Below are 24572 nucleotides of genomic sequence, written 5' to 3' on the forward strand. Positions count from 1 at the left end.
TTCTCTTGATAAGCTGCTACGTGAATTTCCCCCACCTCCCATTTTACGAGCTTTCTTGCCACCATTGTTAAGTGAATCACTGCAGCGGTAAAATTAGTAACAGGCGGTCGTTAAGTGAACCTGGCTTTTCCCCATTGAGTTCGCTTGTCGGACAGTTGCAAAATGTGATCATCACAGCCTTGGGGCACTGCAACCGTCCATAAACAGCATCCAAATTTTTGTTCACATGACCATGGGGAATGCTGTGTACGTTCGGAAAACGGTTGGGTAAGTCACTTTTCCAGTGCTCGTTGTAACTTCAAATGGTCACTAAGTGAACTGTTGTAACCTGCCCTGCTGGCCACTGGTGGGCCACAACATACTGTAAGTGTCCTTGGTGAGAGTCCATCAAAACCCCTGGCCAGGCCTGCAAGTATATTCCTTTTAGAATTTTGGCCTGCCACACTTTCTCTTATTTCATTATGCTGTTCATTAGTATAGTTGATGGGAGCGGGGAATAGACAGGAGTAGGATTGTGGAATGTGTATTGTCATTCTCTTCTAAAAGACCAAGGTCATCTTTTGTCTCCGCCCCTTCGCACCTGATCGGAAGCAGCTGGGTGGTGGATGCCAGCATGGAAGAAGATTGGACCATGTGATGGATTGTGGGTATGGGGACAAGATCATGAACTTTAACTGGGTGGGATTCTGATGTAATTTCCAGAATTGGGATTAATGCAGATGTGCTAAGATGTCTGCTTATTAAATTGGAACTTTAAGGATCGTTTTGCCTTGGGCTCTGATTTAATTCTACGATACTTTTGGAACGCTGACACCCGCTTTCTTATGTACCTCTAGTTTCCGCTGATACTTTTCGCACTCCAGCTGACACTGAGAGAGGTTCCTGGAGGTCTCTTCCTGGATCAGCTGCACTCGTTCGCTCTCAAAAGATTTGAGTTTGCTCTGGTGGAGAAGTTCGGCCACTTTGTTTTCAGTGCTGAGCTGCAGTTGCCGATATCTAAAGCCAAAGCAAAAAATGTGGCAACAGCAAAAAACCAAAACGGTCTGCGGAGATCCTCAGTCATCTCAAGTTATGGTTGTCCCAAAGGTGCTTTTTCAGGAAAAAGAAAAGGTGCTTTTCCCCCCAAAGGAACAACCCCCCCCCCCAAAGATCCCGAAAAAGCTCCTTTGGGACAACCATGACCTGGATGACTGAGAATCTCTAGAGAATTTTAGCTATACAATTTGGGATGAACATCCTTTGAATGGTGCGGGAGTAGGAATGGATTTCCAGAGGAGAATCTTCTTCTGGTCAACAAGACACAATCAAACGCAAAAGAACTGTCAATGGAATACAGTCCACAAAATCCACTCATGGGATTTCCCTACAAGCTCTTAGATTTGTCGCTGACAATAAAACCAGGTTTGACCTCGCCAACACCATCATTCTGAAGGACACAGGTAGCCATCCCTGGGTCTCCATATCCTTTGGGATGCTTTTCTGATGTACCCATAACGCCTCCACTTTTCCCAGAATCCCCTCTGCCAATCTTACTCAGGAAGGACCTGAGGATGACTGAGAACCTCTACAGACCTTTAGCTATACACTTTGGGATGAACACCTTGGAATGGTGCGGGGCAGGAATGGATTTTCCGTAGACAAAAATTGTGGACTTCCGGAACCATGAAACACTCTCAGGTGACCCTAAGGACAGAGGTAAACCTCCAAGTGCTTCAACGACCCTCTAAAAGGAATATAAATCCTTCCATTCCTCACCTCTCCTGTCACAGCTGAAGAAGCCTCTTGGATGAGAAGCAAAACGTCCTCAAAGAAAAACAAGGAAGTCCAGTTGCCTCCTGAAAGGGCACCTTTGGGACAAAACCAAAAACCAACGAAAGTGATTCAAGTTCTTGCTAAATATTGGTTCACTTTCTGTCTGATAATGAAGCACACACAGTATTCTGCATTTGGCTTCAGTGAAGTCTGTCTGTCTGTCTTTCTGTCTCTCTCTTTAAGCGATGCAAGGCTTACACCTCTGTTAAAGCTGTTTAAATCCCGATGGGAGATTTTCCCTCTCCTCTGTAGCAATATTTTATTCATCACCGCTACCTTGAAAAAAAACAAAAAACGAATTCTTTCTGATGCATTCAACTGAATTTAGCAACCAATACTTAAAACCGAAAGAGCAAACAAAAATACAAAACGAACTCATTTGCATCAAAATGGCAACAGAGGAATGTAATTTGAAATCTTATTAACGGAGGCGCTCCTAATCTAGTAGTACCGAAAAGGCATGTAAATAATTTAGATTGTGCGGAACTGCAGTCATAAACTAAAAAGAATATTGTGGTCTATTAAAATACAAATAGCACATTTGTTAAAATCAGCAAAATAAAATAAAAACGACTCTTTATTCAGGGTTAACCCTTGGCAGGAGCACAAAATGTGTGTGTCATCTTTTTTAAAAGAAACGTCTTGTTTTCTGGAGCACACATGGATGGGGGTTTAAAATGGGCCAAATGTGGTTTTCTTGGAGCAGAGTTGCTGTTGCTTAAAGAAATGAATTAGTAGTGCACTAAGACACACATGTGGCATCTTTAACTTATTTCCACTCCTGACCCAGCACTGAAGTTAGGTCGAAAAGGCCAAATAGCAAGATGAAAGATCCAAGGCTTTACAAACATACCAGCTAAATAGTACATAGTAAACTTAATAGCAAGCTTCTCTCTAAAATGTAATAATTTAATAGTGGGTTTCTCTCTAAAATGTAATATTCCGACATACAGATAGTCCTTGACTTAGACCCCAATGGAGTCCAAAATTTCCATTGCTAAATGCTAAGCAAGATACCGTATTTTCCGGAGTATAACACAGACACACACACACACTCGCCAAAGAGGGTGAACATTTGGGTGCATCTTATACTCCAAATGTAGCCCTGCTCACCCGCCGGCCCCCACCTGTTGGCTTCCGCGCATTGCATTTTATATCTGTTCCAGGGTGCAGGGATTGCCACAGACCATTGCCCGCTACGCGGCTTGCGTTTTTGGCCTCTGCACCTTGTGTTTTTAACCTCTGAACCAGGGTGAAATCCAGAAGGTTCTGGAGAACCGGGTAGTGGAAATTTTGAGTAGTTCGGAGAACCGGCAAATGCCACTCTAGCAGAGTGGGTGGGAATGGAGATTTGCAGTATCCTTCCCCTGCCACCAAGCCCCACTATGCCCACCAACCCACGTCCACAGAACCAGTAGTAAAAAAAAATATGAATTCACCACTGCTCTGACACTCCATTTGAGACCCATTCAAGGCTGCAGGGATCCCCAGAGCACATCGCCGCCTATCACCGCCTCCGCGCATTGCGTTTTCAGCCTCTGCACATCGCATTTTAGGCCTCCACATGCCCCGTTTTTGGCCTCTTTTGCGTCACATTTTCGGGTGGGGGTAGGCAGCGATGTGCTTTTACAATCCCCGGAACCTTCAAATGAGTCTCCAACCAAGCATTTGGAGGCGCGGAGGCCAAAATTGCAACCCAGAACAGTTGCTGCCTTGTCTGACCACTTCCGTGCTTCGCCTCCTTTACTCAAGGGAGCTCCCTGCAACAATCAGCTGTGCTTTGAAGCTGCGTATCAGCCCCAATGAGGCGCATGCGCGCTTGCAACCAGCGAACTGATGTGCTGAAGCGGACCAGGCTGTTTGCTAAGGGACATGAGCTGGTAGGCAGAGGCAGAATTTTTTCCACCTCATTTTCCTCCCCAAAAACTAAGGTGCATCTTATATTCCAAAAAATACGGCAATTGTTAAATGATTTTTTGGGGTCCTATTTTACGACCTTTCTTGCCACAGCTGTTAAGGAAATCCCTGGAGCTGTTAAGGTAGTAACAGGTTATTGGGCTTATCCGATATGGAAAAAAGCCACACACACACACAAAAGGAAACTTGTCAAAATGAAGAAAGCTGAATGGCTCATGCCCAAGCATCTCTTTATCACAATTTTCACTGGAAAAAACCTTTGGGGAGCTTTGCTGGGAAACGTAACTGCCGCATGAAAGCAAATTCTGTATTTTTCGGCAGCTGGGCTGAAGAGATCTCCTCCGCTCAGCAATTGCTACTAAAGCTCCACAGGAATCCCAAATATGCATTTCAAGAAATTCAGTATCGGCTCTCCCATATTCTAAACAATGGAATGCAACAGTGAGCAATAAAATGGACAGAGGATATCTCAGCAATTAGTCCATTTATTAAGACCAAAGCAAATAAAACACTTATGCTACTTGAGCTATAAGTGGATATATAACTCTGTATATATTTATGGGCTTCGTAACATATATTTAAGCGTTATAGCTCGCTGTATTTTCAGAGGCTGTGTATAGAAATAAGAGGTTTTTTTTAAAAAAAAAGATTTTGTAACTATTTAGACAAAAGACAACATGATCTTTATGTTTCTCCTACAGCAGCCCAATTCTGTATATTGTATATTCCTTTCTCAAAGACATTTATGGTTTCCTTGTGTAAGCTTTCACTTTCTCTCTGACGCCTCGGCCCATAATTCCTTCACTCTCAAAGAATACGAAGAGAATAGAATAGGGTAGGGTAGAGAAAGGAAGAGAAGAGAAGTAGGGTACGGTAGAGTAGGGAATAGAATAGAGTAGGGTAGGATAAGGTAGGGTAAGGTAAGGTAGGGTAGGGTAAGGAAGGGAATAGAAGTAGGGTAGGGTAGGGTAGGGTAGGGAAGTAGGGTAGGGTAGGGTAGGGAATAGACTAGAGTAGGGTAGGGTAGGGAATAGAATAGGGTAGGATAAGGTAAGGTAGAGTAGGGAATGGAATAGGGTAGGGTAGGGTAAGGAGGGAATATAATGAAGTAGGGGTAAGGAGGGAATATAATAGAAGTAGGGTAGGGTAGGGAATAGAATAGAGTAGGGTAGAGTAGGGTAGGGAATAGAATAGAGTAGGGTAGGATAAGGTAAGGTAGGGTAGGGAATGGAATGGAATAGGGTAGGGTAGGATAAGGAAGGGAATAGAAGTAGGGTAGGGTAGGGAATAGAATAGAGTAGGGTAGGGTAGGAAGGGAAGAGAATAGAATAGGGATAGAATAGGGAAGGTAATAGAATGGAATAGGAATAAAAATAGAATAATTAGAATAGAATAGAATAGAATAGAATAGAATAGAATAACAGAGTTGAAAAGACACCTTCTAGTCTTCTAGTCCAACCCCTGCTTAGGTAGGAAAAGGGTGACTCATGGCTGATCAACATCCAAACCATGATTATATCTATGCCTAAGTCTTGGAAATGCTTCATCCCATTTCAAGAACAGCTGCCTAGAACTTGCCTTTTCATCCTAGTTCGAGATATGCTGGGAATAACAATAGAACTGCTATTCAAGGAATACCAGCTAAAATCAAATTAGAACAGAGAGCCAGTTTGGTCTCTCGGTTAAAGCACCAACCTAGAAACTGTGAGTTTAGGCTGGTCAGTCTCTCTCTAGACCAACCCAGAGTACAGGATTATCTGTTGTGGGGAAAATTGAAGGAGGAAGGACTATTAGGCATGTTTTCTGCCTTCAGTTATTTATTAAAAATAAATATATAGATGGAATTTTTTTAAAAAATTGCAAACCCTAATGTGCCCGAGGAACTCCTTACGCAACTCTTGGTAACTCTGAGCCTTTCTTCAATTCTGTGAATGCATTTGTGGAAGAATCCTTGATTTCACATGATAAGAAGGTTGGGGGGGGGGCGAGATGGTCAAGTGTGAGTGTGCTTATGACACAGGGTGGAGTTCAAACAGAAAGAGGAAGGGTCCTGATCATCAAAATGCCTCTCATCAACTGTCCCTCCCTCTCAGTTGTCCAGTGCAGAAAGTGTTTCCAGATGAAGAAGGGAAGAAAGGAAAGAAGGAGAGGAAAGGAAAGGAGGAGGAAGGGAGGGAAGAAGGAAGGGAGGAGAAAGGTGAGGAAGGAAGGAAAGGAAAGAAGGGCAAATAGACAGGTTTTATAGGGAGAGAGGGAGAAAGAAAGGAAGGAAGGAAATGGTCCACCTGAAGATGGAAGATTCTGCATGGTCTCAATTGTTCACTTCATAGCTTGGATAGATACATCTCTTTTCCTGGAATCTACCTCTTCTCACAGTATTGGGGACCTTAGTCAAGTCAGAAGCATCAGGGAGAACAAAAGTGGCTGATGGATTCATAAAAAGTGATGTAACAGACAGGCTCCCCCTACAGAAGTCAACCTGGCTCGCAAACTATGGCTGTTCAGGAAGCTGGTCTGAAAGATTTTGTCTAATGTCCCATGTTTCATAGTCTTTTATCTGACAGAATGGAATTGTTGCTGAGACTTTGAATTCAGGACTGCACAAGGTGGTTACTCGACAGAGTGACACTGCTGGACACCCCACACGCCTCTGTAACACAATCCCACCCAAGTGTGACCCAGGATTCATCTAGCAATCTTCTCATCTGCAAAGGTCTGGCTCAATTTCCTGCCTTGGCAGGGGGTTGGACTAGAAGGCCTCCAAGGTCCCTTCCAACTCTGTTATTCTATTCTATTCTATTCTATTCTATTCTAATCTAATCTGGCATACGCAACACCTCTTGTGCATCTTTTCTACTGGAGTTACTCAGGAAGTTCAAACTGCGCAAAGAGCTGCTGACTCTGTTCTACAGAGGAATTATTGAGTCTGTCATCTGCACCTCTATAACTGCCTGGTTTGGCTCTGCAACCAAACAAGACAGATACAGATTTCAGAGGATCATCAGAACTGTAGAAAAAACAATTGCTACCAACCTGCCTTCCACTGAGGTTCTGTACACTGCACTAGTCAAAAAGAGGGCTGTGAAAATAACTACAGACCCCTCACAACCTGGACATAAATTGTTTCAATTTCTACCCTCAAACTACACTATACAACACTGCACACCAGAACAACTAGACGCAAGGACAGTTTTTCTTCGAATGCCATCACTCTGCTAAACAACCAATTCCCACAACACTGTCATATTACCCACTAAGACTGTATTACTATTATTCTTCTCTTCCTTCCTAGTACCTATCTCTTCCCACTTATGACTATAACCGTGTTGCTTGTATCTTTAAAATTTATATTGTTTTATTTGTTTCCTAGTATAATTTGATTATTAGTAACCTATGACTTTCACTAAGTGTTGTATCTTACGATTCTTGATGAATATATTCTGTTTTATTTCTCTTTATGTTCACTGAGAACATATGCACCGAAGACAGATTCCTTGTGTTTCCAATCACATTTGGTCAATAAAGTATTCTATTCTATTCTATTAATCAAAGACCCTACTCAGAAATGAGGTCAAAACCAACTTTGGGTAGCCTTGTAGGAACCTTTCCTGGCTTAGGAACCTAAAAGTAAGCCGGGAAGATAGCGAAAAGACAAAGAAATCAGCCAGCCTCAACTATTCATATTAACTTGTATCTAAGAGATGCTCCTTTTGCTATGCCAGTAAACAGGAATCTGATTCAGCTCTGAGACATTACTGAATTCAAGAAAAGATTCAACTGTGTTCAAGTGGTAGCTGTGATTTATTCCTGTAATGGGTGGACAGAAAAACCTGATGAACTTCCTATGTCTGGACCACAATTCCCTTGATGGGTTGTATGGAATGGTTCAAATATCCAGAGGTCACCCTGTGGCCTATTTTTGCTCAGAGTTTTTAGATTTTGGGTGCTGATAATATCTGAAGCATGGTGAAAAGCACATGCTAGAGGACTGAAAGCTATTTAGAAAGTAAATAGAAAGTACTTTTCATGAAAACCCATTAAACTCACATGAACCGAGTATCAGTAATCAGAAGTGATATTCCCTGGCAATCCCTACTAAAAAGCCAATTGTTGCTTAAAAATGTTGATGGCACCCAGATGTTGAGAGCACACTGCAGGCAAAACAACAGGAACATCTGGATTGTAACTGAATCGACATCAATCAATGGAACAATACCGAATTCTCAAAACTAAACGGAACGTACAGCACATTTTAGGTGGGTAAATTCAACCTTGTAGTTAAAGCCAGTGAAATCTGGCCACGTTCGTTTCATTAAAAAAAATAAATCAAAAGATACTTGTCCTTAATCCTCATCCAATTTTTAAAAGTTTAGCTGCATCTTTTTTGAACTGGGTGTGGATTGGAAGGATAAAAATATATATTATAATAATAATTTCCATAAACGGTCTGTGCCACTTAAGGCAGGTGGGACAGAAAGCGTACTACACAAATTCTCTCATGTTTTTGCCTGCTGATTAAGATCACTTCCAGTCTTTCACATGAAATGACCATATTTCTGGGTATTCTTCCCTCTTCCTTTAAAGCAGTGGCCCCCAACCTTTGGGGATACCGGGGACCGGTTCTGTAGAGAAAGTTTTTTCTGTGAATTGATGAGGGGGGCATGGTTTTGTGTGCTGCCCGTTGCGTGCTGCACGTTTAGGCACATGGGGCTTCGTTTGTTTGCGTGGCCAAGTTTACTGGTGTACTGGACGCCATCAAAGGTCCGTGGTATGCCAGAAACTGCCATTCATCTGCCTGGCGATTGGGGAACCATGCCTTAAAGAACACCCATTGAAAGGGCCCTACTGGATAATTAACCCAATTATGACCATAACTTTTAAGATAGCGGCGAACACTGCATCAAGCCTGCCAGAATCTGGCACAAGTTTAATCAGAGCAAGAGCTGATGTTAAGCTAGCCACAGGTTTTGTGGTATACTGCGGCCCAAGGAAAGTACTGTTGAAGCGTTCCTGTAAGAGTCAATGGTATGAGCCATGATGGCGCAGTGGCTAGAGTACAGTATTGCAGGCTACTTTTGCTGCCTGCCAGCTGCCTGCAATTTAATCTCCTTTCCCATGTCCAGCTCTTCACCCTTCCAGCCAAGGAAGGCACTTTCTCTTACACATTGTTGTTGTTGTTAATTGCGAAGTTGTGTCCGACCCATCATGACCACATGAACAATATCCTCTGGAGTCCATTTAAGCTCACGCCGACTGCTTCGGTGACTCCATCCAGCCACTTCATTCTCTGTTGTCCCCTTTTCTTTTGCCCTCCATCCTTCCCAGCATGAGGCTCTTCTCCAGGGAGTCCTCCCTTCTCATAGGTGGCCAAAGTATTTGAGTTTCATCTTCAGGATCTGGCCTTCTAAAGAGCAGTCAGGGTTGATCTCCTCTAGGACTGACCGGTTTGATCGCCTTACAGTCCAAGGGCCTCGCAGGAGTCTTCTCCAGCACCATAGTTCAAAGGCCTCAATTCTTTGGCACTCAAGTCTTCCTTATGGTCCAACTTTCACAGCTACACATTGCAACTGGGAAAACCATAGCCTGGACTATACGTGCTTTTGTTGGCAGGGTGATGTCTCTGCTTTTTAGTATGCTGTCTAGATTTGCCATAGCTTTCCTCCCCAGGAGCAAGCGTCTTTTAATTTCTTGGCTGCAGTCCCCATCTGCGGTGATCGTGGAGCCCAGGAAAATAAAATCTGTCACTACCTCCATTTCTTCCCCATCTATTTGCCAGGAATTGAGAGGGTCACATGCCATGATCTTAGTTTCCTTAATGTTGAGCTTCAAGCCAACTTACACATAGGACAAGCGAAGCTGGAATGGCTCGAAGGACCAGGTGTGGATGCTCCCCACGGCCAGAGAAGAGCAGCTGTCATTTTCAAAAAAACACAGTGCAAAGCCAGTAATTAAGTAAAAACGACAATGACTGAATCATGATCATTACTGAGCAATGCACAACTCTCCTCCCCTTTCTTGGTTAAATAGAAAGAACCATGTGCCTATGGGAAATATATCCCTGGGAGCCTAAACATGGAGCAGGATTTGTGTTGGTTGCGCTCAAGTGTGTTGAAAAAGGACAGTATTAGTCGAAATCAACAACAACCACTGAGTTGAGAGCCATGTGGTAATTATCATTGGCTTTGCCTTAAACCACAGTTAGAATGAACCTGGAAAACCATCACCTGCCATCCACTAGTCTTTATTTGTAAATGTCTCTATGGAATTATTTAGTATAATTGAGCAAGGTGAACAGATAAGTATCCTGGGTGTCTTTATTATTATTTATTAAATTTATTAGCTGCCCATCTTACCACCGGGTAACACTTGGCAGGTTAACTGTATGAATTAATAATCTCAGTTAGCAAAAATCACCACTGAGTTAAGACTTGCATTAGCAAAGCACTTAACACTAAATATATGATCCTTTGAAATTGTCTCTACATAAGCTGGAACAAAAAACAGCAATAGATGCCCATGACATACATTTGTAAATTTCCTTGATTATAAAATTCTCATATATGCTTTTAGATAGATTGATAGATGGATGGATGGATGGATGATAGATAGATAGACAGACCAGACAGAGAGACACATGATGGAAATAGATGATAGATGATAGATAGACAGACAGATGATGGCAATACATGATAGACAGATGATGGAGATAGATAGATAGATAGATAGATAGATAGATAGATAGATAGATAGATAGATAGATAGATAGATAGATAGATAGATAGATAGATAGACAGACAGACAGACAGACAGCTAGACAGTCAGAGAGACAGATGATGGAGATAGATATGATAGACAGATGATAGACAGACAGATGATGGAGATAGATGATAGACAGATGATGGAGATAGATAGACAGTCAGAGAGATAGACAATCAGAGAGACAGATGATGGAGATAGATATGATAGAGAGATGATAGACAGACAGATGATGGAGATAGATGATAGATAGATGATAGACAGATGATGGAGATAGATGATGATAGACAGATAATGGAGATAGATAGATAGATGATAGACAGATAATAGACAGATGATGTAGATAGAAGATAGATAGATAGATAGATAGATAGATAGATAGATAGATAGATAGATAGATAGACAGACAGACAGAGATTATGGAGATAGATAGATGATAGATGATAGACGGACAGATGATGGAGATAGACAGATAGACAGACAGTCAGACAGAAAGATAGATAGATAAATAAATAGATGATGGAGATAGTCATACATACATACATTTACAAGAGCTCATCTTGAAGCTGGAGGAACATGCTCTCTCAGTTGATTGGCAGACATGCATGGAGCTTCCTCTGTGGTGAACATCTTATTTTAAGGTAATTTGGGAAAATACACTGTTTTTAATGGATGCTTTTATCCACACATCTAAGCCGTCATTATTATAAAGCAGATTGGATGGCTTTCACTTTTATTTTGAAGCTTGTCTGAAAAACTGCCAAAACTTGTCATTTGGTGTTTGGGGGTTGTTGTTTTTTTCTCTCTGAACTTTTGATTGAAGATCAAATCAACCTGCAAGAATAGCTTGTCAAAAGTCAAGGGGGCCGTATTTTCCCAAGGGAATGTAAAGCTGAGCAGATTTGGAGAAAAGGGAAAGCAAAGGGCCTCGCGTGTTTTCTTTTCATATTAGCACATCAGTAGTATCTGATGAGGTCTAAGATTATTTCTCTCTCAGATGATCAGCCCGGGATTTTTCAACTAGCAGATCCAAACCTTTTTTTGGTGAGGTCTCTGGCGTTTTAAAAAAAATCTGCCACTCCAAAGCCAATAAAGTCACAGGGCGAAGGGAAAAAAAACAGAGGGAGAGGTGGAAGGAACAGTAACGCAGGAGGGGGGGGGGAAGAGGGTGTGGGGGGGAATCCTGTCCAGCTTCCAAAATCTACTGGAAGGAAATCAAGGTTTTAAAACTATAATGAGAAACAGAGAAAATGCTATTTGAACATCTTCATTCTTTCCGCGGAGTGAGAAAGGAGGGGCCGCCAAATCTTTCTGCAAAACAGGGAAATCAAGCCCTCCTGACTTTTCATCCAGTGCGCCCATCCTAAGGAGGGCCGTTTCGATAGAACCAGATGCTGCTAAGGCCAAACAAGAATTCACGGGGTTGTGATATATTGTGAGTGAGGCATTTAGAAGATGCTTTGAACCTTACGATGTTTGAAAAACCATCTCCTAGGCCCATGTGCTTTCCGCCGGCCAGCTGATTTTCAGGTCTCTGCTACATGGGGGCAGGGCGGGTGCGTGAGACGTGCATGCATGCGTGGGAGGCTATCTATCTATCTATCTATCTATCTATCTATCTATCTATCTATCATCTATCTATCTATCTATCTATCTATCTATCTATCTATCTATCTATCTATCTATCTATCTATCTTACAGACCTACACATATACATACATACAAATGTACAGTATGTATGTATAGTATACGTGTTTGTGAATATATATTCATATACATGAGCACCAGTGGTGGGTTTCAAAAAAATTTAGAACCTCTTCTGTAGGTGTGGCCTGCTTTGTGGGAGTGGCTTGCCGGCCATGTGACTTGGTGGGAGTGGCTTGCTAGCCATGTGACTGGGTGAGAGTGACTTGCCAGCCATGTGACTGGGTGGGTGTGGCCAACTTGTAAAATGTGAAACTCACTTAAGAACGCTCTTGTTTAGCAACCAAAATGTTGGCTCAGAAACTCTGGCATTTGAAGCACGCAAGTCTAAAAGCTCTCAAGTTATAAGACCCTTGCACCCCTAACCCTTTAGAAAAAAAAACCCCAGGGGTGTTCAAACTTGACAGCTTTAAGACTTGTGGACTTCAACTCCCAGAATTCTTCCTCTCGCTCTTTATCTTGATGATGTGTGGACGGGCGGGGGGAGGGAACTGAAACCGGTTCTAAACGGCACAATAGATTTGTGGAACCTCTTCTATAGAAGAGGTTAGAACTGGCAGGAACCCACCCCTGATGAGCACACATACATACACACATACATAAAAGTACATTGCATCTAAGTGCACCAGAAAAAAAAAACTTGCTCAGAATAAAAGGGCAGATTTGGAAAAGTAACTCAGGTTTGTACCCATAAGCTATAAAAAAAAATATTTCATCACTTTAAACAAAGGCAAGAAAAACAAAGGAGGGGACTATCCCAAATGTATTCTCACACGGAAATATATTTCACAGAGTGTTTGTTTCCCTTTTAGGATTGAGAGGTAAAGTTATGATTTGTGTGCAAAATGGAGGGGTCCCCCCCCGTAAGAATCTCTCCTTACAAAACAAGTGTCTACGAATCAAAAACCTTAGCATTTATCCTTTTGTAATTCATCTCCGTTTGCTGCTTGCCGTACACATCTTACAAGGAAGGAGGAGTCCTTCCAACCATGTTAACCGTCAAGCTTTCTCAAAACAAATGCACACAAAAAGCTTAAGCGCTTCTTTCTATCCTAGGTAGGATTAAAAAAAAAGTCTTTTAATAAAAGGTGAAATAGCATATTTTTCAGAGTATAAGATGCACCTTTTTCCTCCCAGAAAGAGGGTGAAAATCTGGGTGCGTCTTATACACTGAATACAGCATTTTTGATTTCCCGAAACCCTGCCCCTGCGCATCCTGTTTTTTGCAAAAATGGACGTGCAGAGATTTGGGGGGCCTGTAATGTGTTCCTGGGGAGGGCAAAACCAAGCAAAAAACAGGACAGTTTTCATGAAAAATGGGCCGTTTTTGCCCCCCCCCCAGCCCCCAGGAACGCTCTACAAGTCTCCCAAAGCCTCTGCATGTGCTGGGTTTTTTTTTTTTTTACAAAAAAATGGGCACATTTTCACAAAAAACAGGCAGGTTTTTTTGCTCGTTTTTGCCCTCCCCAATCCCCAGGAGCACTTTGTAGGCCTCTCAAACTCTCTGCATGCCCCATTTTTCACAAAAAACGAGGCTTGCAGAGTGCAAAAACTTTTTTTTTAATTTATCTCTTCAAAATCTTGGTGCATCTTATACTCCGGTGTGTCTTATAGTCTAAAAAATAGTTAGAATAAGAGCAATAACAAGAGAAAACATGGAATAATTGAATAACGACAGACTGCAACAATATAAATATGTATTACTATTAGAAATATATGAGTTGGTTGAATGTAATAATTATGGTTACTTTTATCAGTTTTATTTGTACTAGAATGTGTGACCCAGGGTGCCACACTGTTCATACATTGATATGTTTGTAAAAAAAATAATAAATAAGAAACTTAAAGGGAAAAAGAAGAGCTTAAGCGCTCCAGTCAGTTATAAAATGAGGTTATCTTCTATCTCTAAAAATATGTGGCTGAAAAATAAGGAATTTAAAAGTACAGTAATTAAATGCAACCCGGGGATTGAATTATTGGACCACGCTGCTGTTATGTTATCATGTGATGTATGCCAAACATGCCAGAATCTCCAAACTAAACATCAATCCTTGCTTGAAACACTTTTGTTATTTTGGCGAACATTAAATTAACCCAACATTGCCATATTGTTTTAAATTGCCTAACTGCCCTCTTAAATTTGCTGTTTTAAAATCGGAGGAACCACCACAGTTCCTGAACGATCTCAAGATAATTGTCCACCAGATAGTAGAAATGACTGTCTACCGTCTCTGGCAGGATTCTGTTTTCTCTCGAATATGAAGGTTTTTCAAGAGGCGAAACGCTTGTTACGTTTGGAAATGTCCCTCTTTAGGGATGCTGAAACGGACACCTGAAACAAAGGACAACGGGGGACCATTTTATTGAGGGAGAAAGGAGCCGTTAATAAAAATCACAACCAGCGGTAACCAGGAACCCTTAACCTGAACATTCTGCCTATGGAGATTCTCAGTCATGGTCACTGTTGGCCCAAAGGTGCTTTTTCAAGCGGCAACTAGACTTCCTTTGTTTTTCTGAACTAAAGAAGCTTCTTGGATGCGAAGCAAAATGGAAAGAAAGCAAAAAAGAAAGAAAGAAGGAAGGAAGGAAAGAAAGAAACGGGGAGGGAAGGAGGAAGGAAAGAAGGAAGGAGAGGAGAGAGGAAGGGCATATAGGCAGGTTTTAAAGGAAGGAAGGAAAGGAACAGGAGAGGGAGGGAGAAAGGGAGGAAGAAAAGGAGGGAGGGCAAATAGGCAGGTTTTATAGGAAGGAAGGAAGAGAGGAAGGAAAGGAGGAAGGAAAATAGGCAGGTTTTATAGGAAGGAAGGAATGAAGGGGAGGAAAGGAATTGGGGAGGGAGAAAGGGAGGGAGGGAGGAAAGAAGGGAGGGAGGAAGGGCAAACAGGCAGGTTTTGTAGGGAGGGAGGAGAGGAAAGGAAAGGAGAAGGAGAAGGGAAAGGGAAAGGAGAAGAAAGTCGAGTTATGTCTTCAAAAGCACTTTGGGGATATTGAGCATTGTGCATTAAAATGCAGGCTGTTGTCAATGCAGGACTGGAGTGGTCCCTTCTACCTTGCTTCCTCCCTAGAGATTCAGCTGCTCAGAAGGAGGGAGAGCTACCGTACAGCGATTTGGGCTTTTTCAACTTGTAGCTCTGAATTTTACAAATTTTCAAGCCCAGCTTCGGGAGGCTTCCAGTTTAGAAGATGTTTCACGGGTCCAGAGTTCTAAGATTGGAAAACCGATCATGGCACAGATCCTACAATAGTTGCTCTTCCCAGCACAAATCTTACTGGAGGTTTGTTGTGAGAAATTTTCTGGGTAAGGGCTTAGTTTCACATGGGAAGATGAAGTCCTTGAAGAGAGACTTGTAACTATAAGCTAAGCTTCTTTAGATAAGGAACACCTTTTTATGACATCTAATAAATCTTCATTTTTTTTCATGTTTTATTTATTTTATTTATATAACATTCAAATTCCACCGAACAGTGTATGAACTGGGTACAGTTATTTTTAAACATAGTCCACATATTTGCTGTCGTATTCATCATCATCATCATCATATAAAAACAAGAATACTTGACATCTTCTTTAACAACTCTCCACATTAATATTTCCTCTTTTTATATCTCCTCCTTTCTGACTTGTTTCTGTTGTCTAGCCATTGATAAAATACAGCCCATATTTTAAAAAAAAATCAGTTTTTTCTTTATCCTTAATAGTGTTAATCTATCAATTACTGCACATTTTAGTATTTTCTTAATTAATTTCTCATCTGACAAAATCTCATTGTTTTTCCATTGCTGTGCAAATACAATTCTGGTTGCGGTTAGCATATGTCAAACCAGATTTATAGTCTTATCATCATATTTTTCCGGTATAATGCCGAAAACAAGAATATCTTGTTTCAAGTCTATTGTGTTGCTTTATCGTTTTGTCCAACCAAGTATGTATTTCCGTCCAGTATTTTTTAGCTTTTGGGCATGTCCACCACATATGGTAGTATGAACCAGATGACTGATTACACTTCCAGCACTTAGCAGATCAATCTTTAAACATTTTTGCCAGTCTTGCTGGTGCAAAATGCCATCTATAAAAACATTTTTATACAGATTTTCTTTGTATGCAGTTGACATAGTCAATTTAATATTTCTATCCCATAGTTTCTGCCATTTATCTAATTCTTTGCATGTCCAAAGTTTTTAGGTCAGGCAATCATTGTCTCCTTTATCTGCTTAATATATCTTCATTTTTTGAAGGTATGGCAACAAAGCAATTATTCTGGGTGAGAAATGAGTGGGAAGAAAAAAAAAACCAGGATATATAGGTTAAAGGGTCCTTGGTGGAGAACTTCAGTGGATGTGAAATTTTCCAAGTCTTTCCTGAAGGACTTCATCTTCCTCCCCGAGTGAAACCAAGCCCTTACCCAGAACATTTCTCACAACACTTTTTCCTTTGCTGGAGTAGCATGCAGATATTTTCCACAGTTGTCTCCAAGGGGAAAAAGTACTTATTAGACTCCAGGAGCTCCCACCTAGGTTCTTGGTTCTGCTTCAAAGGGTCTAGCGTGGATAAATTTAAAATCTTTCTGGAGGAGCCACAGATGGAAAATAGACACTAGGTGCGGCCAGCTCAGGATTTTCTATTTCTTTTTTTTCCAAGGGGTGGGGTGTGTTCCTTGGGAATATGGTTCTTTGGGGTCAAGACTATTTTAGGGCTCAGATACCTTTCAAGATGATGGGGAAAATGTGACACTGGCTTTCATCAACTGGCCTGCCAGGTTTGGGTGGCTCCAGAAAGGATGTGGGGACTGCCCCACCCCATTCTATCACAGGCAGAAAAATGAAAATCATTTTGGTAGTTGTTCTTTCGATCTAAAAGAGAGTTTCTTTAGGTCAGAATAAAGACAAGTTAGAAGAACAAGCTTGGTTAGCTCTCAGCCATGGCTACTTCACTGAATTTGCAAGTCCCTAAATGACAAATAAGCTTACATTGACCAGAAAATGAGAGCTCATAATCTATGTAATGATGGTTTACAGCTTTCTTCTCAGTGCTCTTCTTTCTTCGACTGCCAGCAGTTCGATCCTGACCGGCTCAAGTTGGACTCAGCCTTCCATCCTTCTGAGGACCCAGACTGTTGGGGGCAAGAGGCTGACTCTGTAAACCACTTAGACAGGGCCGTAAAGAACTGTTAAGTGGTATATAGATCTAAGTGTGATTGCTTGGGAGAAAGGGAGGGAGGGAGGGAGGGAAGGAAGGAAGCAAAGAAGGAAGGAAGGAAGGAAGGAAGGAAGGAAGCCGTAGTGGCAGAATAGTTAAAATACAGTATTGCAGGCTGACTCTGCCCATAGCGAGGAGTTCGATCCTGACCAGCTCAAGGTTGACTCATCCTTCCATCCATCCGAGGTCGGTAAAAGGAGGACCCAGATTGTTGGGGATAAGAGGCTGACTCTGTAAACCGCTTAGACAGGGCTGTAAAGAACTGTTAAGCAGTATATAGGTCTAAGTGTGATTGCTTGGGAGGGAAGGAGGGAGGGAGGTAAGGAGGGAGGGAGGGAAGGAGGGAGGGAGAGAAGAAAGGAAGGAAAGAAGGAAGCTGTAGTGGCAGAGTGGTTAGAATACAGTATTGCAGGCTGACCCTGCCCACAGTCAGGAGTTCGATCCTGACTGGCTCAAGGTTGACTCAGCTTTCCATCCTTCCGAGGTCAGTAAAACGAGGACCCAGATTGTTGGGGGCAAGAGGCTGACTCTGTAAACCGCTTAGACACCTTTTGCCCCCTTCTGACAAGCAAAGTCAATGGGGAAGCCAGATTCGCTAAACGAACGTCTACACTAACTTAACAGCTGCTGGGATCCACTTAACAACTGTGGAAACTTTGGGCTCAGTTTTGATGGTAAGTGGAAGACTACCTACATTGCCACGCAACTGTTTTTTTTTTTTTTTAAAGGAATCCTTACAATTATAAACATTATTTGTATAAAGGCTAAACCAGGGTTCAGCAACCTTAAACAGTCAAAGAGCTACAAAAGTGCTAACCGGAAGCCCCCCATTCAATTTGAAGCTGACCGGAAGTCCGGTCTTCCCCCCCCCCCCCGAGTCTCCTGCTAGCTTAGCGTCTCCCCCTAAGACGGCATTCTTTTTCCTTTTACCGACCTGCAACAGAGAGCCACAGCAGAGGGTTGAAAGAACCACATGCAGCTCCAGAGCCACAGGTTGCTGACCCCTGGGCGAAACAAAACCGAGTGTTTCTGAGGTTGGGGGAAATGTACCACCCAGGATCAGGCTGCTTCACAACAGCTCTTCCAGTGAAGCTTTCCTTTCCCCCTGTGATGCTGGACATTGATGTTAGCCTCAAGCCCAAGGAAGCAGGAATCATTGTCTATCTCTATACTGCATCTTTTTACAAGTTTCTGGGACGGCTTCCCCATTTTGACCCTGTATGCCATGTACTAGGATACTTGTTAATGTTACATAGAGGCTTCGTTCCTTCCCATATGCCAGATTACTCATGGGCTCCATTACATAACATATTCCAATCAATAGCTGCGAAGCAAAAGTAAAAATCTGGCTGCTTAGTCGGGGGAGGGGGGAAGATTATTATGTCCAAAGATGCTTTTTTTCAAGAGGCAACTGGACTTTCATGTTTTTTCTTTTGAAGACGTTTCACTTCTCATCCAAGAAGCTTCTTCAGCTCTGACAGGATGATGGGGAATGGAAGGATTTATATTCCTTGCAGACAGCTAGTCAGTTGCATCCTTTTAGATGCCCTTTAGCACTTGGAAGTTTATCTGTGTCCTCGGCAGGGGTGGGTTTCTCGCCCCGTTCCAACCGGTTCGGGCCGGTTCGGTTGGAACGAGGCCGGCGGCGTCCTTGCGCACGTGTGTGGCGCGTGCGTGCACGCGCGCAGTGCACACATGCGTACTAGCGTCTGTGCGATGCTCCAGCTGCTCCTGGAGGATCGCGCAGGCGCTGTATGCGTCCTGCACATGCGTGGAAGCGCAGAATTCGTCAAAACCGGGTAAGGAGCGCGCGCGGGCGCGCGGGGGGGGGGGGGGCTTCGCCGTTCCCGGAAGTTACTTACTTCCGGGTTCAGCGACCAACCGGTTCGCAGGGACCGCCGCGAACCGGTTGAAACCCACCCCTGGTCTTCGGGGTCACCTGAGTGGTGCTCCTGGTTCCTGTAGTTTGCAATTTTTCCTCTGGAAACCCATTCCTACTTCCACACCATTTAAAGAGTGTTCATCTCCAATTGTATAGCTAAACGTCTTTAGAGATTCTCAGTCATCCAGGTCATGGTTGTCCCAAAGAAGTTTTTTCAGGATCTTGTTTTTTATTTGAAGAAAAAGTACCATATTTTTCGGAGCATAAGATGCTCCAAAGTATAAGATGCACCTAGATTTTGGGGAGGAAAACAAGGGGAAAATATCTGCCTCTGCCTCCCAGCAATTGGCTTCCTTGCAACAAACAGTACAGACAATATACAATGTTTGTAGTGTTATATTTCAGACTATACTTGTACAGATGCGCTTTCTGGAAGTATAGTTATTCTCTGCTATTTAAAAGAATAGCACATTTTAAAATAGCACTGGGCCTCTTCAGATCAAGCATTTATTTTAAAAAGCCTCTTCATTTTGTTAAGTTGTCTAGAACAATAATAAAGCAGTTTTTAAAAAATAAGTCTAACAATTTGAACATTCTGTAGGCATTTATAGTTGTTGACTTACCTCCTTCCACAGCCTGATTAGCATAAGAAAAAAAATCTGCCTGCCAGCAATTTGCCATGTGGAGCAAATAGCTAGGTTCACTTTCAATTTCTCCTGATCATCAGCTGTTAGAGGCTGCAGGGATTGCTACAGCTTATTGAATCCTCCACAAGCCCCATTCGCATCAAAGAGGTAAATTGCTGGGAGGCAGAGGCCAAAGGGTGGGGCTACATTTGTTGTATAAGACACACCCAAATTTTCACCCTCTTTTTGGGGGGGGGAGGAGAAGAAAGGTGCATCTTATACTCCGAAAAGTACAGTACCTTTTTTTCTCTGAAAAAGAAAAACCCCAACCCTCTAAAAGGATGCAACTGACCAGCTTGGAATATGCAAGGAATATAAGTCCTTCCATTTCCCTCAGTTCACCCACGTTACACCTATCCTCCGCGAGCTGCACTGGCTGCCTATTGGTCTTCGGATACGCTTCAAGGCGCTAGTCGTCACTTATAAAGCCCTTCATGGTATTGGACCTGGGTACTTGAGAGACCGCCTGCTGCCAATTACCTCCAATAGACCGATTAGATCCCACAGATTAGGCCTCCTCCGAATTCCATCCGCTGGCCAATGCCGACTGGTGACCACCTGGAGGAGAGCCTTCTCTGTGGCTGCTCCGGCCCTCTGGAACGAGCTCCCCGTGGAGATTCGAACCCTCACCACCCTCCAGGCCTTCCGCAAAGCCCTTAAAACCTGGCTGTTCCGACAGGCCTGGGGCTAATGAGCTTTTGTCCCCCCTCGAATGGTATAGTTGTTGTGTGCTTTTAAATTGTGTATGGTTCTGTTCGTCTTTTTTATTCCTTATTTGTACCCCCCCCCCTTGACTTGGGTTGTGAGCCGTCCTGAGTCCCCTTCGGGGAAAAGGGCAGCATAGAAATATAATAAATTCAATTCAATTCAATTCCCACCATCCAGTCAGAGCTGAAGAAGCTTCTTGGATGAGAAGAGAAACGTCTTCAAAGAAAAGCAAGAAAGTCCAGTTGCCTCTTGAAAAAGCACCTTTGAGACAACCATGACCTGGATGACTGGGAATCTCCATAAAGAATATTATGATTTTCACTACTGCCCTGCTCCGCCTCCCTCAGGACAGCCTCTTGGTTGCAATAGCTCTAGCAACAGCACTCAAGACTTTTACACCGCTTCACTTAGAGCAGTAATTAAACACAAACTGGTGATTGAGTTATTGGACAAGGATGCTGTTATTTTGCCATGTGACGTGTACCAAACCTGTCAGAGCCTCCAAACTAACCATCAACCCTTGCTTGAAACTTTTGCTATTTTGCCAAACATTAAATTAACCTAACATTGCCATATTGTTTTAAGTGCATCCGTAGCAGCACATTGCTCATGCGGCCCAGTTGTGGACAAGCCACGGCTCGGTACTGGGCTGCGGCCCAGGGGTTGGAGACCCCTGACTCATAGCACTCTCTGAGTGGTTTACAAAGTCAGCATGTTACCCCCCAACAATCTGGATCTTAATTAATTTCTTTTTCCAGTTCAGGATGCAAGCAGTTTATTGTTATTTTAACTTCCGGTTACAGAGTTCATATCACTATTATCATCATCATCATCATCATCATCACCACCACCACCATCACCACCACCACCACCACCACCACCACTTTGGGAGGTTCAGTAGACTGGAGGGAAAGACAGACAAGAGACAGACATACTGGCCCAAAGCCATACTAAAAGCAAATGAAGAAGAGTTACAGGAACTGGGTATGTCTAGTCCAATGAGAAGAAAAACGAGGGGGACATGGCAGCAGTGCTCCAATTTTTGAGGAGCTTCCGCAAAGATGAGAGGTGGGGTGAAACAATTTTCCAAAGCACCAAAAGGCAAGACAAGAAAGAATGGAAGGAAACTAACCAAGGAGGGAAGCAGCCTAGAACTAAGGAGAAATTTCCTAATGGTGGGAGCAATTAACCAGTGGAACAACTTGCCTTTAGAAGTTGTGGGTGCTCCATCACTGGAGGCTTTCAAAAAGAAATTGGACATCCATTTGTCCAGAATGGTGTAGGGTCTCCTACTCAAACAGGAGGTTGGACTAGAAGACCTCCAAGATCCCTTCCAACCCTATTATTCTATGTTCTACATCCATTCAGGGAGTTTTTCTGCTTGAAAACAGCCAAGAATCTGAGATTCCAGGTTCCAGCAACCACATCCTTCTTCCTCCTCCTCCTCTACACATGGTTTTCAACACACTTCTTCTCTAGCCAGCATTGATAAGCCACTTTAGGAAATTATTTCTACAGAGTTGGTATTCTACCGATTCGGACCAATTCCCCCGAACTGGTAGCGGAAATCGTGGGTGGCCCTGCCCACTTGACCTGGCTCTATGGCATCCCATTTAGTCCTTTTTTTCACCAAAAACGCTTGCGCGGAAAGGTGCACGCTCACATTTGCAAACCGGTAGGGAAGGTAAGTGTATACCACCCCTGATGCATAGCCAGAGAGCAATGTTTCCAGCTGATGTAAGGTATTCTTTCCTCGGTTAGAGAGAGAAAGGGCAGACCATGTAACTGAAAGCAGACTCTTGAACCCTGGAGTCGGACACAGCCAAGGGTTATTATTTGTATACTCAACGCAAAACTTTGTTTGCCTTTAACAGACAAAGAAAGTCACTTACCAATCATTGGTTGGGAATCAAGTTATAATAATTGTACTTGACTAGAAAATTGGGTGTTAGTTACACTCTTCATCACAAGATTTGCCAGAGGCATTCTCCGCCATTCAAGCTAGGCAGCATTCCATCGACTTTGTATAAACAAATATGTCCAGGGGTTTCGGATCCTACCAACAGTGGTAACCAGGGCCTGTTCACAACACAATGCGCTTTTTGTCTTTGGGGATCTCTTTTCGATCTCATGCAGGCAAATGTTATTTATCCATGTCAATGCACTCGCTGCATTATTTCCTGGGTTCGGGATGACTTAAAAATACTGTGAACATTTGCTCTCCCCTTGGTTTCTGCTGCCTCCAGTGACAGCAGAAGTATTTTTAAGGCTGGCATTTTGCTCTCTTAAATAGAAAGGGAAATTGTTTCCCTCTAAATATTAAGCTGGCTAGAAAAAGAAAGTTTAAATGTTAACTGGACTGTGTCAAATTTTTCAGTAAAGCCTGGTTGGTTTCCCCCCCCCTTTTTTTTTTTTACTAAAACTGTAACAGAACTTCAACTGGAAAACATACCACAGAAGTGTAATATGTATCAAACACACCAAAAACAGGGCAAACTTTCCAAAGTTTGCCAGGTCAAGGAAGATATAAATACAGAAAGGTTTCTTTCAGTCAACAAACAAATGAAATGTTTACTCAAGCGAGAACTTACATTTGTTTCGCCTGCCTAATAACAACTGTCTGAGGACTAAAATCACCAGGAAGAGCAACAAACACAATTATTTAAATACATCAGACGCCAGAACCAGTGGAGGCAGGGGACTGATAACAGTGAAGGGAGAAGAGAAACTTTAGAAAAGTTGAATAATTTTATTTGCATCTGTTTTCAGAAACGGTAAACAAACTCCTATCCTTGACTAGAGATAAACAGAATAATAATAATTAAAAAAAAAGATGCAAGCAACAATTGAAAATAAAGTATTAAAAATGTATCAATAAGTAACTTGGCAAAATATCTGGTTTTTTTTAAAGAAAGGCTCAAAGGTGAAACAGTTGGCAATAATAATATTAATAATAATAACAGCATCTGGGTGACAGATTAAATGGATGGTATTCAATTGTATTTTCGGATGCCTTTTTGAATGTTCAGTTACCTGAGTTTCACGTTTAATGAATAAAGTATAATAATAATAGCTGGATGACAGATTAAATGGATGGGAAACCAAAGCTTTGCATGGCAGCACTTGAGAAATATTGAAGAAAAATGGGATGACAATTTGACATGGGCATGGCTTAAGAGAGGAACCCTCAAGAAAGAAACGGAAGGTTTAATACTTGCTGCTCAAGAACTAATTAACATTACAAACTAATGCCATGAAAGCGAAGATACAAAAATTGCTCAAACTGACTACAAAGCTAAACATGATTGAGTTGCTAAATTAATCCACTGGTCATTATGTAAAAATATGCCCTAGCTGTATCCAAAAGGTCATGGGTGGGATCGTAAAGTGGAAAAAGATACCGAAAATGAGAAGGTGAAGATCTTGTGGGACTTTCAAATACAGACGGATCGTTATTTGGAACGCAACACGCCAGATATCACGGTTGTTGAGGGCCAAAGCGTACAATTTATTGATATCGCTGTACTAGGAGATGCCAGAGTCAAAGAAAAAGAACTGGGGGAAAAAATCACAAAATATCACAACCTGGCCATCGAAACTACACAGCTATGAATGAAATATGTGACAGTGATAGCCATTGTCATCGGGGCACTTGACACCATGTCCAAGAATTTTACACAGTACATCAAGAAATTGCAGCTTCCTGCAATAATACCAGCGGAACTGCAAAAAACTTTGGAACATCGTACATCTTAAGAAGGTATTTGGTTGATACCTAGGACGGTTCCACCACAAAACCGCGGAGGACAAAATCGCGCTCAACAAAAGCGCGCATTTGACGTCATCACAGCGCAACGAAAACATCGCACTGTGATCGAAAAATGTTTTAAAAAGCGAAAACCTTACCCTA

General features: G+C 42.4%; 1 protein-coding gene across 1 annotated transcript in view; it reads right to left on the minus strand.

Moving 5' to 3' along the window:
• The window catches only part of PIBF1 (progesterone immunomodulatory binding factor 1), a 99611-nt gene that overhangs the window by 35640 nt on the left and 39399 nt on the right, over positions 1-24572 (minus strand). Inside the window, exon 11 of the mRNA XM_032226261.1 lies at positions 831-996. Within this exon, the coding sequence (XP_032082152.1) occupies positions 831-996 (166 nt within the window). The remainder of the gene's footprint in view (positions 1-830; positions 997-24572) is intronic.

Source organism: Thamnophis elegans, chromosome 11 (genome assembly GCF_009769535.1).
Source record: "Thamnophis elegans isolate rThaEle1 chromosome 11, rThaEle1.pri, whole genome shotgun sequence".
Taxonomy (NCBI): domain Eukaryota; kingdom Metazoa; phylum Chordata; class Lepidosauria; order Squamata; family Colubridae; genus Thamnophis; species Thamnophis elegans.